The following is a 12,276-nucleotide window of genomic DNA, read 5'->3' as shown; positions in this document are numbered from 1 at the left end:
CTTGGGTGATGAGTGAACCTCTCTAAGCCTCTGAGGGCTCATCTTTACCAAAGGAGACTCACAGTTCCTGCTGTCTAGGGCCTGGGGGGGGGGAGCCCTGAGTTGCAGCCCTGGCCAGAGGCAGGACTTCAGGAATGCTTACTGTGATGATCAGTGTGACGTCTGTGCTCGTAGCTCAGCCACCATAGCAAATAAATCCCACGGAGCAGGTGGCTCCAACCTCAGAAATGCATTCTCTCCCTGTCTAAGAGGCTGGGGCTGAGATCCAGGTGTGGGCACAGCTGACTGTCCTGAGGCCACCATCCTTGGCTTCTAGTCTTCTTCTGGTCCCTCACATGGTCATTCCTCTGTGTCTTTCTGTGTCCTAATCTCTTCTTCTAAGGTCACCAGTCAGATGGGATAGAGGTCCGCCCTCGTGACCTCCTTTTATCTTACTCACCTCTGTAAAGACCCCATCTCCAAACACGGTCCCACCTGAGGTCCCAGGGGTTAGGGCTTCGAGATACGGGTTTGACAGGATGTAATTCAGCCCATGGTGTCATCAATGTCATGAAAGATCTTAATTACGATTTCTGTTACTTCGGTGAGACAAGGTCAGTGGCGCACTTGTTGAGACAGGGGGCGCCTGGCTTCTGTGGCTGCCATGGCTGCAAGCACATGGTAACGGCTCTCTCGGTGTGAGCTCCTCTTTTAAACAATCTGTCATTTGTCAAGGACTGAGATACAGTCGGGACTGTGAGACGAGCAGCAATGCTGGGCCCTGTGGTCACGGCTCCTTGAAAGGCCCCGTGAACATCTGCACTGGGGTTACTGGTGCTCACTGGCCTGAGGTGGGCGGTCTCAGCTTGGATAAACTTCCATTTGGCTGATATGGGTGCCCTGGATTCCAGTTTTCAACAGGCCTCGAGCAAGTTAACTTCACCCAGTCCCCCGAATCTGAGCGTGACACATGCTCATGACACAATAGAGAGGCTGTGAGCACAGGGGACCTCGGGATGTACGTCACACTCCTCCTCCTCCCTCCCCGGGTCACTGCACCCACTTCACAGATGCCACTCAGAGACCTGCAGAAATTCATCTGCATCACAGCTACCAAGCCTTGGACCCCCCCACCCGAGAGCGCCCATGTCCCGTTCCAACACATGGGCTCCAAGTACCATGGCCAGCACACAGCCTAGACACATCTGCCCTCCAGGGTATCAGGTCAGTCACAGGCCAGAGCATCCAGCCATCTTTCCCCCCAAATCAGGGTGGTGTGGACACCCCGTCGGCACACGTCCCTGGAACTCCTTCACTGGAGAGGCGTGAGTCTGGGGAAGCAAGCCCTTCCTCTGTCTCAGGGCTCTGCTCTGCATTTTTTTTTTTAAGAATTTTATTTATTTGTCAGAGAAAGAGAACACACCCAAGCTGGGGGAGCAGCAGGCAGAGGGAGAAACAGACTCCTGCTGAGCAAGGAGCCCGATGTGGGACTCGATTCCAGGCCCCTGGGATCATGACCTGAGCTGAAGGCAGCTGCTCAACCGACTGATCCACCCATGTGTCCATGCCCTGCTTTTTCTTTCATCTCTCTGTTGGGATCTGTGTTTGGCCTACTGTGTGCCTGATACTGTGCTCAGTGTTGGGCCCAGAGGCGGGGGGGTGGGGGGAGCCTGAGCCTTGCTGCAGCTTGGAAGGATGCCAGCTGCCCAGCAGCCCAGCGGTGCAGAAGATGGATAACGTGTGCTCTCCGACCAGCCAAGGTAGCCCTGATAATATTATATGACATGCCCCTTAGGTCCCTTTGTGCTGTATTCTTTTTTAACCCAAATGAGGTCATGCTGAATATTTTGTTATAAACTTTCTTCAGTGCGGCAATAAATCAGTAACAAAGGAAAGCAGAAAATCAGCATCATCACGTTACAATGTATTATTAGGGACAGCTTGTTGTAACTATACGGTCGTGGACAGCCATATGTTATTAATTATGATGCTGGATGGAGTGGGGGAGAGAAAAAAGTGAAGAAAAGTCCCAGGAACATATACGCATCCCAGTGGCCTTCTGCCAATTAAAGAGCATAGCCCGTTGTCATGGTGACCACCCAGAGGCCAGCTGTGGGAGGAAATGCATCTGTGTGTGTACTAGGCAGGACAGATGCTGAGGCCCCAGGAGCAGAGCCACCTGTCCAGGGTGGGAGCAGGCAGTATTGGTGCCCTCCAGCTACCTCCCTTATCCATGCTGTTCGGGGATTGGCAGGGGCTAACCCAGGGCGAGGCCGGCCTCACTGACCTGTGCAGAGTGGGGTGACAGCCACGGGAGGGCAGATGCTCTGATCACAGCGGGGTCCAAGGCAGGGAAGTGTGTCCATCTGCACATGGACCCATGAGTCCAGGCCTCGCCCGGCCCCCCATTCCAGCGTCAGCTTTAATTTGAGGTTCATGAAATCCAGTGGATAGACAAGACATAGGTGGCATTCTCATCTTGTAAAATGGCCCAGAGAATCCACCTAATTTTGGCAAATGCCCCAAGGATTTTACTTGAATTTGGCAAGTATGCCCCAAGAACCCTGCCATGCCAGGGACAGAGCTAGGGAGAGAGACTCCGTAATGAATCAGATCTAGTCTTGGACCCCCAGGAGCCACCAGTCCCTCGTGGGAGCCTGATGTGTCAACCAACATCAGCACTTTTACTTGAAGGAGACAAGACACCCAACCCAAATAATGGAGAGGGCAGGGCAGGTCCCTCAGAGAGGGCGACCTGGACTGAGTCTGGAAGAACCCGAGAGGGAGCAGGCACAGAGGCCTGGGAGAGAGCAGCAGGTGCCAAGCCCTTGGGCCCCATAAGAAGCTCATCTTGGTAGGCAGCGTGGGCGGTGGAGTGAGCCCCTCGGGTAAGCGGGTGCACAAGGGCCCTTGAGGAACAACTCAAAAATTCTGATCAGGGTCCGTCCTGGCTACAAACGACAGGCTTAGGATTCGAACTCAGGTCTTCTGAGCCCTGCCCAAGGCTCCACGGGGAAGAGTCAGAGGCCTGAGACATCCGACATTCCGTCTCTCAACCTACACCACAAATGGCAGCATTCACCCCAAGAGCACCCACCAGCTCATGAGATCCTTGGAGTCGGGTGGTCAGGGGAGGCCAAGGTTCACACATGGGTCTGAACCCTGGCCTGCTGGGGGCACAGGAAGGAGAGACCTTGGGGGGAGCAGGCCGGGAACGTCAACCTTGCATTTGGGGACCGTAGCGAGGGGTTGTGTCACCTACCTGGAGAGGCTGGCGGAAGATTTGAGCTGGCAGGCAATGTGCCATAGGTGGGGCTCAGAGACTGGGGCCCGGCAGAGGGCGATGGTGGGGAGCACAGCTCTTCCTACCCCACATCCCTGGCTGTGTGACTCTGGGTGAGTTACCTAACCTCTCTGGCTCTGCTTTCTGCATCAGTGAAGGGTGGTAACTAGCCGCTCCCATCACGGGTTCTTCGTGAGTATTTGGGGAGTAGATAATAAAAGGCTCAGGCCAGTGCCGTCCCAGGGAGGAGCTCACAGTGTTAGCAACCTCTGTTGATGATGTTTGTTTGGCGCAAATGTGGGAAGAACGCCCTGAAGGCTCTGGCCGGGTCTAGATGTGAGCAGCGAGGACCTGGACCAGAGCCACCTGGGCTGGAAAGGGACAGCTGGTTCCACTGCAGAGAAGAATGTGCGCCCATGCTGGCCCTGGCCCCTGGTCACTGCAGGACACTGGGGTTGAGCAAAAGGTTTCCTCGGGATTCAGGTAGAGCTGAGCCAGTGGGGGCAACCTGACATCTGGCAAGGCCAAGCTGACCTTAATCCTGACAGGGGGTCCTGCTGGGGAGGAGGTGACCACAGGTGTCTGCTCTGGGATGGATGGGGACGTTGGCATCCACGACAGGAACACGGGAACTGACACATATGATCGTCCTGTTGTGACAGCTGAGGGGTGTGTGGGTGTGGTCCTGCCCAGCTCCAGGAACTGTTTCAGCCTGCCATGTGCCCCCGGCAGCCCCCTGGAGCAGGGAGGGGCAGCAGAGTGGGAGCAGAAACCCGGAGCAGTGGGACTATGCTGGAGAAGGCCAGGTCAAAGGAGAGTGAGTGGTCTGGTGGCTGTTCCCTGAGCAAATGCCGTGGCTCTGTGTGCACCTTCCATGAGCACCTGCTGGAGTCCAGGTGCAGTCCTAGCTCCACCAGTGGTCCTAGCCCAGCCAGCCCGACAGGTGTCAGTCACTGCTGCTGTATCTCTAGTGGAAATTGCTGAGTGCGCGCATGTGTGTGCAACCTTGTGGGAGTGTGAATACCTGTGCGTGTGAATGTGTAGTGGTTTGGGTGAGTGTGATTATGGGTATGAATGTGTGTTATCACATGGGAGTGTGTCCATGTACACGTGTAGGTGTGAGTTTGGGGCCGAGAGCATGGGTGCCAGTGTGGGACTGTGTGTGTGCATATGAGCAAGTGTGTGGACATGAACATGCACTGGTGTGGGGACAGGAGCATGTGTGAGTGTCTGTGCTGGTGTGCAGTGGTGGGTGAGAAAGGGAGTGTGCATTGTGCCTGCACACATGAGTGTGTGAGAGGGTATGGGCACTTATGACTTGTGCAAGTGTGTGTGCTAGTGTTTGGCAGTGGCAGTGAGAGGGTAGAGATCTGTGAGTGCATATACCGCCTCTGCCGTAGGCAGTCTTCTGTGTGCACGTGCAATATGTGTGCATAAGTGTGTACATGGTGTTTGCACATGCACATACACACACCTGCTAGGTGTATATTTAAATGCATGCACACACGCACGTGTCTTATGTGTGTATATATTTTGTGTGTGCACGAATGTGCGTGTTTGGATGCACACATACATGTACATGCGACTTTAAGTGCCTGCACATGCCTATTTGCACACACGTGTTTTAGGTGTGCACACATGCGTGCATGTGTGTTTACGGGCATGTTTTCACATACTGTTTGCATATATTCACACATGGGTCTGTGTTTACACACACACGTGCATGTTATTCTTGTGGGTGTGTATGTACGCATATGCATCCAAGAATTTGCATGTCCATATACTCATGTGTGCATTCTCATCTGTGTGTGTGCGCGTGATTTGCATGTGTGTATGGATTTGTGTGTGCATACACAGGTGTGCACAGGTATGTTTAGGCTGTGGGCTGAGTCTCGCTGTCTGCTGGGCTCTGTGCTGGGCAGGCAAGCAGCTCTACCTGTCTGCCCCTGGGGCTGTCCTATGCAACTGTTTGTGCCATTCTGGAGGGTGAGAGGCAGAGGCTCAGAGAATAAACTTCCTTAGGACCGTGTGACCTTCCATGGTGGGGTCGAGGGACCCAGGCCCACATGACCACAAGGACCCTTTCACCGCTGCCTTTGTCTCTTCACCCGCATTGCATAGAGCCTGGCTCCTGGGCAGGGCCCCGCTGTCCAAGTGGCCACTGGAGCACCTGCTGCCCTCTCTGGGCTGTGAGTCACAGCGCCTCTGCTCTCTCTCTCTCTCTCAGGCCAAGCTGGGCGATGAGATTCTTGACTACAGGGACCTGGCTGCTCTTCCTAAAAGCAAGGCCATCTATAACATCGACCGCCCCGACATGATCTCCTACTCGCCATACATCAGCCATTCAGCGACAGGCAGGCAGAGCTGCCATGAGGTGCGGCCCCAATAGCAGGCGGCGTGCCCATGGCAGGAGTCGCGTCTGCTTCCTCCCCTTCTGACCCTCAGCCTCCTGTCCCCTCTAATGGCCCGTGCCCATCCCCTATCGAGAGGCCCCAAGGGCTCCACCCCAACCCTGGCAGAGGGTCTGCTTGGGCAAGGGAGGAAGTAGGAGACACGCTGGTGTGAAGGAAAGCTGCCGCCCTCCGCGGCTGGCCTGCCTCCCGCCTCATGAATCCCATGCGCTGATTTGACCACCTGTGGGGACCACACACGATGGACTCCCTAGAGTCCCTCGGGCGCGTCCTTCTCTGGTGACTTGGTTCTCATGGCTTTTCTCCATCTCACATGGAGTCCGCTGTTGGTTTTCCCTGCTCTTTGGTAGTGTTGAGACTGGAGTGTGGCCGTGGATGCCTGGGATAGGTGGAAAGAACAATGTTCCAGCTGGTGGCCCAAGCGTGTGTGCTGCCCACTTGTTGGGAGCCGGGCAGAGATGTGCTGGGCTGTGCAACACAAGGGTGGGGCAGGAGGGTGACGACAACCCCAGTTAGTTTGCTCAGTAGCCAGCAGGCACCTCTCCTGGCTGGCTTCTGCTGCAGGGGACACCCGGGACCCTGAGGATCTGGGCAACAAGCCCCATTCAGAGGCAGGACAAGGAGGGATCCCAACCTGCCCCCTCCTACCATGCACACAAGCTGTGCGTGGGGCTTTATTCTCCAGCATCTGGTCAGCTCCAGTGGACAGCACTAGAAGAGGATCAGAGAGGTCCAGTGACTTGGCCAACCTCCCCCAAATGATGAACGGCACAGCCGAGACCAATCCAGGCCTTTCTGCCCCAAAGACCACCTGCTGGCTATTTCCTTAGCTGCCCCTCGCGCTTCCTCTAAGACACGGGAGCCAAATCTAGAGGCCGGGGTTCAAGTTCCTGTCCAACCCCTTGGTGGCCCTGGGCCACCCCACCCTCCCTGGCTGGAGCCTGAGATTTCCTGTGCAGACTAGCTCATGGGGACCCCAGCCATTTGTAGGGCTGCTGTGAGTGCCATGGAGCCCTGTGGTCGGGGAGGGCCACACGTGAACGTGGGCGCGGGCTGCTACTACCCTCAGTCCTGCTCCCGCAGGTCCTGGAAGTGTCTGCAAACAAACAAGCAGAGCATAACAGCATGGGGCACATGTCAAGTCTGAGCCACGGTCACCAATGCCACACCCCTCCTGTGGTGCACTGTCTGTGAGCTGGTGGGTCACACTGTGGCAGCTGAGCAGTGTCCCCACCATCCAGATCACTGCTTACTCCACTGGCCTACTCACCATATGGACACTGGGCTGACACCCCGGGGGTGTCAGAGTCCCCTCACTCCCCTATCTCAGGGCCCTGGGCCTCTCCCCTCTCCAGGCCCTGCCGCACCCTGGCGGGAAGCCGGCACAGTGGAAATCTCTAAGGGGGCTCTTCTGTGGGTGAATGATGGGGTGGGGACAGGAAAGCCCCAGAAGAAGGGGCAGGCACTGAGCTGAGCAGATGCTGGCCTCAGGGCTGGAGGGCCCTGTCTCTCTGGGATAGTGGCCTTCTGGCAGGTGGCCACCAGAGCAGGGGTCCAGCGGGAAAAAGAACAGCAGGCTGGAGGCTCAGGGAACTGCCTTCACCTCTCCAAGCCTCAGTCTCCCCTTCTGTGAAATGGGAAGATTGGGGACACTTTCCCTTTCCATTCTGCAGAGAGCAGGAACCCTAAACCCTGAGGTCCTAACAGCCCCTCCTTTTTCTGGGCCCCTCATCTCTCCTGTCTGGAGAAAACCAAGGTGCTGCGTTCAGATGTTGTTGTCACCGCATACCCTGAACTGATGGTCTTCCTTTTGGAAAATACATCCTCAGGGGAGAGCAGTGGGCATCAGGGTGGGCCAGTGTGGAGGGACACTCCAAGCCTGGCCCAAACAAGTGATCTGGGGACCCCTTTCTTGGAGGGCCATTGACCGTATTTATCTAAAAAGAAGGTTCTAGAATCCTGCATCGTGTCTTATGGTGGGGTTCATTTCCCGTCTGGAGGAGGGTCTAGGTGTGAGGGCGTGTGTGTGCCCCTCCACCCCCACCAGCGACCTAACAGGCCACTCTGCATATTGTGTCCCCAGTCCCCGCAGGTACTCTCGCCAACGCTGACGGAGGTAACTGCCTGTCCCCGGCCAACGCCCCCTCTTGCTCATGGCACTGCCACCGGGGTTATAAACATAACCACCCACGGCAACCCTGAGAGGGCCTCTGTAGCTCTCAACCACGGGATCTGGGGCCATGGTCCTCGATGGCCTGAAACGCCGTCCTGGGTGTCGGTTATTTTTATAATCACGTCTCATCTGCATGCTTCCATGGTGCACCTGTCAGTCCTGCAGTGGCTGACACTTGGGATGTGGCTCCCTCGAGGTCTGGCTCGTCCTGGAGATAAAAGGCCCAGGAGCCCGGGTGAGCTTGGGCCCACTCACGCTCCTCTGGGTGGGACGTACAGAGCGCCGGGTCCTCACAGACGAATATTCCAAGAGCATTTCTCTATCCAATAGCATTTCTAGTCCGCAGCCCTGTCTGCCTATTTCTCAGAGCCACTCAGGGGTCTGGACAGGTGCCAATCAGACTCCAGTCTGCATGGGCATCGAACTCTCAGATCCAGGAATGCACCACCTATACCGGATAAGTGGCCATCCATGCCGAGCTTCAAAAACCACATGTAGCTGGCCAGCCCCACAGATAGGCTAAGCGAGGAGATGGGACACCTGTGGGATGGCAACTGGTCAGCAGGGAGAGAGCACCCATCGCTGTGGGTGGGACAGGCCAGGCAGGCTCAGGGGGAAGCCAGGGGACACCTGGCGGGTGAGATCCCAATGCGGGAGCTGGCCTGGCCAGGCGTGGAGGTGGGGGCATGGGCAGGTGTTAGGGCAGTGACTCAGCTAGTTCTGCTGAAGGACATGCTTTTGGAGGCAGAAGGTCAGCTCAGAAAGCGTGAGGGCCATGAGCTCCAGACCAGGCTCTCCTCTCTCCTGGGCTTACCCTCATGCTGGCCTCTGCTTACCCCACGGCAGGCTGCTGGGCTGGGCCATTCCAGGACTCTGGCTGGTGGTCCGGGCTGTGGTGGGCCAGCAGCCTGCCCTCCCCCACACCATGGTGTCATGCCATCTCACGCCACCTGCAGCCTGCTCTGACTGTTCCAAACCATTGTTCATCCCATTTGACTGGAGTCTCGTGCATGGGCCAGTGCTTGTGGGTCTGACTCAACTGGGCCTTCGAGCCTGGGAGGGGTGTCTTCTACATCCCAGATCTGGGAGCCCCCTTGTGCGGGAGGCAGGGGGAGAATGCAGAATCTCATGATTCTTGAGGATCTCAAAAGGTCCTGCTTGTAAGGAGTTTGGGTGGCCGGAAGGATGGGGCAGGAGGGGTGTAGGGGGAACCCTCTTTGGGAGCCCAGCCATAGGGAAGGCTGATGGAGACTCTGCCCTCTGGGATCTGGGGGTTCTGGGGCCATGCTCAGGCCACGGGGAGTATTGGCACAGGGCCCAGCCCCTACCTGGCTCACCCCGGGGTGCCCTGGCAGGTGCAGACAGTATCATTCTGGGGCCACGCTGAGTCAGCCTCTCCAGTCCAGAGGGCCAACACCAGGAGGAGGGTGAATGCATAGGGGCGGGCAGTGCCCACAGCTCCGCTGTTCACTAGGCTGCCTTTCCTCCCAGGGGGATCAGGATGACCGCTCTTACAAGCAGTGCCGGACCTCCAGCCCAAGCTCCACCGGGTCCGTCAGCCTCGGGCGCTACACCCCAACCTCACGGTCCCCCCAGCACTACAGCCGTCCAGGTACTCAGCCCCCGTGGCTTCTTTGACCCCAGATCAAGCTGTATTTCTTATTGCTTTCCCTCTTCTGACTCTGTCTCTTCCTTTACACAACCGGAAAGATGATGGGCCGGGTGTGGGATGGCCAGTGGGTGATGGGAGAACTTGACCAGGTCACGTGTCTGGGGAGGTCAGCCCCCCGTGTTTGGAGGACTTCTGCGCAGGCAGCTGGTTACCTGGGTGAGACACACAGGCAGCGCTGAGCATTTAGAATATAGCAAGGGATGCCAGCGAGCTAAAGGGTCATAAATGTGGGCGACCAGAGGTCCGTTAGTGCCGGGCTCACGTGGGGCTGGGGGCTTTGAACTGTGCAGGCAGTGTCAATGGCCAAAAACAGCTAGAATATCTATTGACACCCTTCACCTATGGCTGGGTTGGTGGCCCCGAAGACCGGCAGCCGTTCCTGTGGGCTTACTGCCCCCTCCTGGCAAGGGGACACCCAGGGCAGGGCGCTCTCCTTCCCTGGCCCGCTGCCTTCCCTGCCTGGCGCCCAGCTGTGTATCGCTTGCCCTTACCTCTGAAAACTCACCATTGGCCTCAGTGTGTCCAAGCCCAGGGACACTCCACGTGCACACTGCCTCTGTGAGGGATTTTTCCAAGCTGCTTCCTCCATAGCCAGCTGCTGCATGACTCCATGTCCACATCCACAGGCTACAGCTCTAATTTTCACAGCCTTTGTGGAAAAATCAACTCACTCATTTGCAAAGTTATTTTTGTCGACTCCCTGCAATGTTCTCGGAACATCCTGCTCAATAAGTGGAGAATGGATGGATCAGTGTGCGAGTGTGTGAGCCAGGGGGTGTGCAAGTGTGTGTTGCAAGTGTGTGAGGCAGGGGGTGTGCATGTATGTGTGAGCAGGGATGTGTGGGTCAGCCAGGGGTGTGCAAGTGTATAAGCCATGGGGTGCATGAGTGTGTGTGTGTGTCAGAGGGTGTGCAAGCATATGAGCCAGGGGTGTGTGAGTGTGTGTGCAGGTGTGTGAGTCAGGGGTGTGTGAGTGTGTGTGAGTGAGCCCACGAGAGTGTGAACCAGGAGGCATGTGAGTGTGAGTGCGTAGGTGTGAGTGAGCCAGTTAGTAACTAGCCAGTTAGAGTCACCGTGGGGTTGTGTGTGTGAGTGTGTGAGTGAGCCAGGGGGTATACGAGTGTGTGTGTGAGGGAGCCAGGGGTGTGTGAGTGTGTGAGTGAGCCAGTGAGGGTGTGAGTGTGTATGTGTGTGAACCAGTAAGTGTGAGTGTGAGCACGTGTGTGAGTGAATGAATGAGTGAGTGAATGAGTGAATAAGTGAGGGAGTGTGTTAGTGAGCAAGTGAGTGGGTGAGCGAGTGTGTGAATGAGTGTGTCAGTGAATGAGTGAGTGAATGAGTGAGCAGGTGTGAGAGTGAACGAATGGATGAATGACTGGCAAGCAAGCAGGCAAGCAGGTGAGTGAGGGCTGAAGGGCGGTCTGCCTCCCCAGGCGTCCTCTCCGAGGGCCCTTCTCCTGATCCCCCATCCCCAAACCACGACCCCTGGCTCAGCTGGGCTTGTTGGCTATGCCTGGCCGGGTGCGGCCCCCAGGGAGCTAAGATGTGGGTCTCGGCAGGACAAGGCCTGGTGCCTGTCAGGTGCGTGCCCGCCCCACTCTAGCCAGCTGCTGTCAGCTGTCACGGAGGCCAAGGAGCCCCCGTGTGGAGGGAGAGGACAGGGCTCAGGGCCGGGGCTGCCTCCCTGTCCCTCAGGTGGCCGGGCTTCCTTGCTCAGAACCGGAGCAGACTGGCCTAAAGCGTATCTGCTGAGTCCCCCTTGGCTGCCTCAAAAAGGTGTCCCTTCCTCGGAAGAGGAAGCGCAAATGTTCCTAGCGGAGTGGGGCCTAGGAATATTTGGTGGCTGTGCGGCCAGTGGGCCTGGGGTGGACTCTGACTTGCTCTCTGTCGCCCGCAGCTGGTACTGTGAGTGTTGGTACCAGTAGCTGCCTGTCCCTGTCCCAACACCCAAGCCCTACATCCGTGTTCAGACATCATTACATCCCCTACTTCCGAGGTAAGGTGCGCAGTGCCCGGGCTGCGGGCACGCGCAGGGCGTCCAGCCACGCGTCTGTGTCTTGCTGTCCTGTGTCCGCCGCATGGCTTCCCCGAGCCCTGTGTCTCTGCCCATGCTCCCTGCTGTGTGTCTTGTGGGTCCAGCCCCGTTTCTGTCGCTGTGTCAGTGTTCCTGGGACAAGGACGTAGGAAGCTTGCTGTGGGAAGGAGTGAGTAGTGAGGAGCTGAGTGAAAGCCGTGGGGCAGGAGGCTAGGATCTCCCCCGTTCTTGGCCTGGGGCCTCGTTTCTGAAACCTTCCCCCATGACCTCCTCTGATTTCCCACATCGGCACCTCGGGGCACAGGGACCACTTGCAGCCATTATCAGGGGCCAAAACAGAGCAGGCTGTGACTTGTCTGTGGCCTTGGGGCTCACGGTGGCTGGGGCCGGAGGCACACCCTGCACAGGCTCCAGCTCCTGCCCCTTCCCAGGCCATGGACCCACCCGCCGTCCACATCCCTGCACAGACATCATAGGCCAATCACACCAGGAAAATGGCCATGCTCGTTTCCCATATGTTACGGACTGCTTGTGTCCCCAGGATCTGTACGTTAAAGCCCTAACTGCCCTGGGATTACATTTGGAGATGGGGTCTCTGGGAGGCCATCAGGGCCACATGAAGTCACTAAGGTGAAGCCCTGATCCCATAAGATCGGTGACCTTACAAGAAGAAGAACAGACCCGGGAAGAGCTCTCGCCCTCTGCGTGTGCTCAGAGGAAGGG

General features: G+C 57.1%; 1 protein-coding gene across 10 annotated transcripts in view; it reads left to right on the top strand.

Moving 5' to 3' along the window:
- ABLIM2 (actin binding LIM protein family member 2) overlaps window positions 1-12,276 on the top strand; it is a 134,009-nt gene that overhangs the window by 80,047 nt on the left and 41,686 nt on the right. For 4 of the 10 annotated variants that reach the window (XM_032855669.1, XM_032855650.1, XM_032855630.1 and 1 more), the window contains exons 10-11: window positions 5,490-5,636; window positions 9,338-9,458. In XM_032855669.1, the coding sequence (XP_032711560.1) occupies window positions 5,490-5,636; window positions 9,338-9,458 (268 nt within the window). Of the gene's footprint in view, window positions 1-5,489; window positions 5,637-7,756; window positions 7,790-9,337; window positions 9,459-11,415; window positions 11,515-12,276 lie in introns of all 10 variants that reach the window. The other 6 variants (XM_032855603.1, XM_032855584.1, XM_032855614.1 and 3 more) reach the window with 2 other exon arrangements.

Source organism: Lontra canadensis, unplaced genomic scaffold (assembly GCF_010015895.1).
Source record: "Lontra canadensis isolate GAN:19392208 unplaced genomic scaffold, GSC_riverotter_1.0 scaffold1, whole genome shotgun sequence".
Classification (NCBI taxonomy): Eukaryota; Metazoa; Chordata; class Mammalia; order Carnivora; family Mustelidae; genus Lontra; species Lontra canadensis.
The sequence above is the reverse complement of the archived record's forward strand: the minus strand, read 5'-3'. Positions and strand labels throughout refer to the sequence as shown.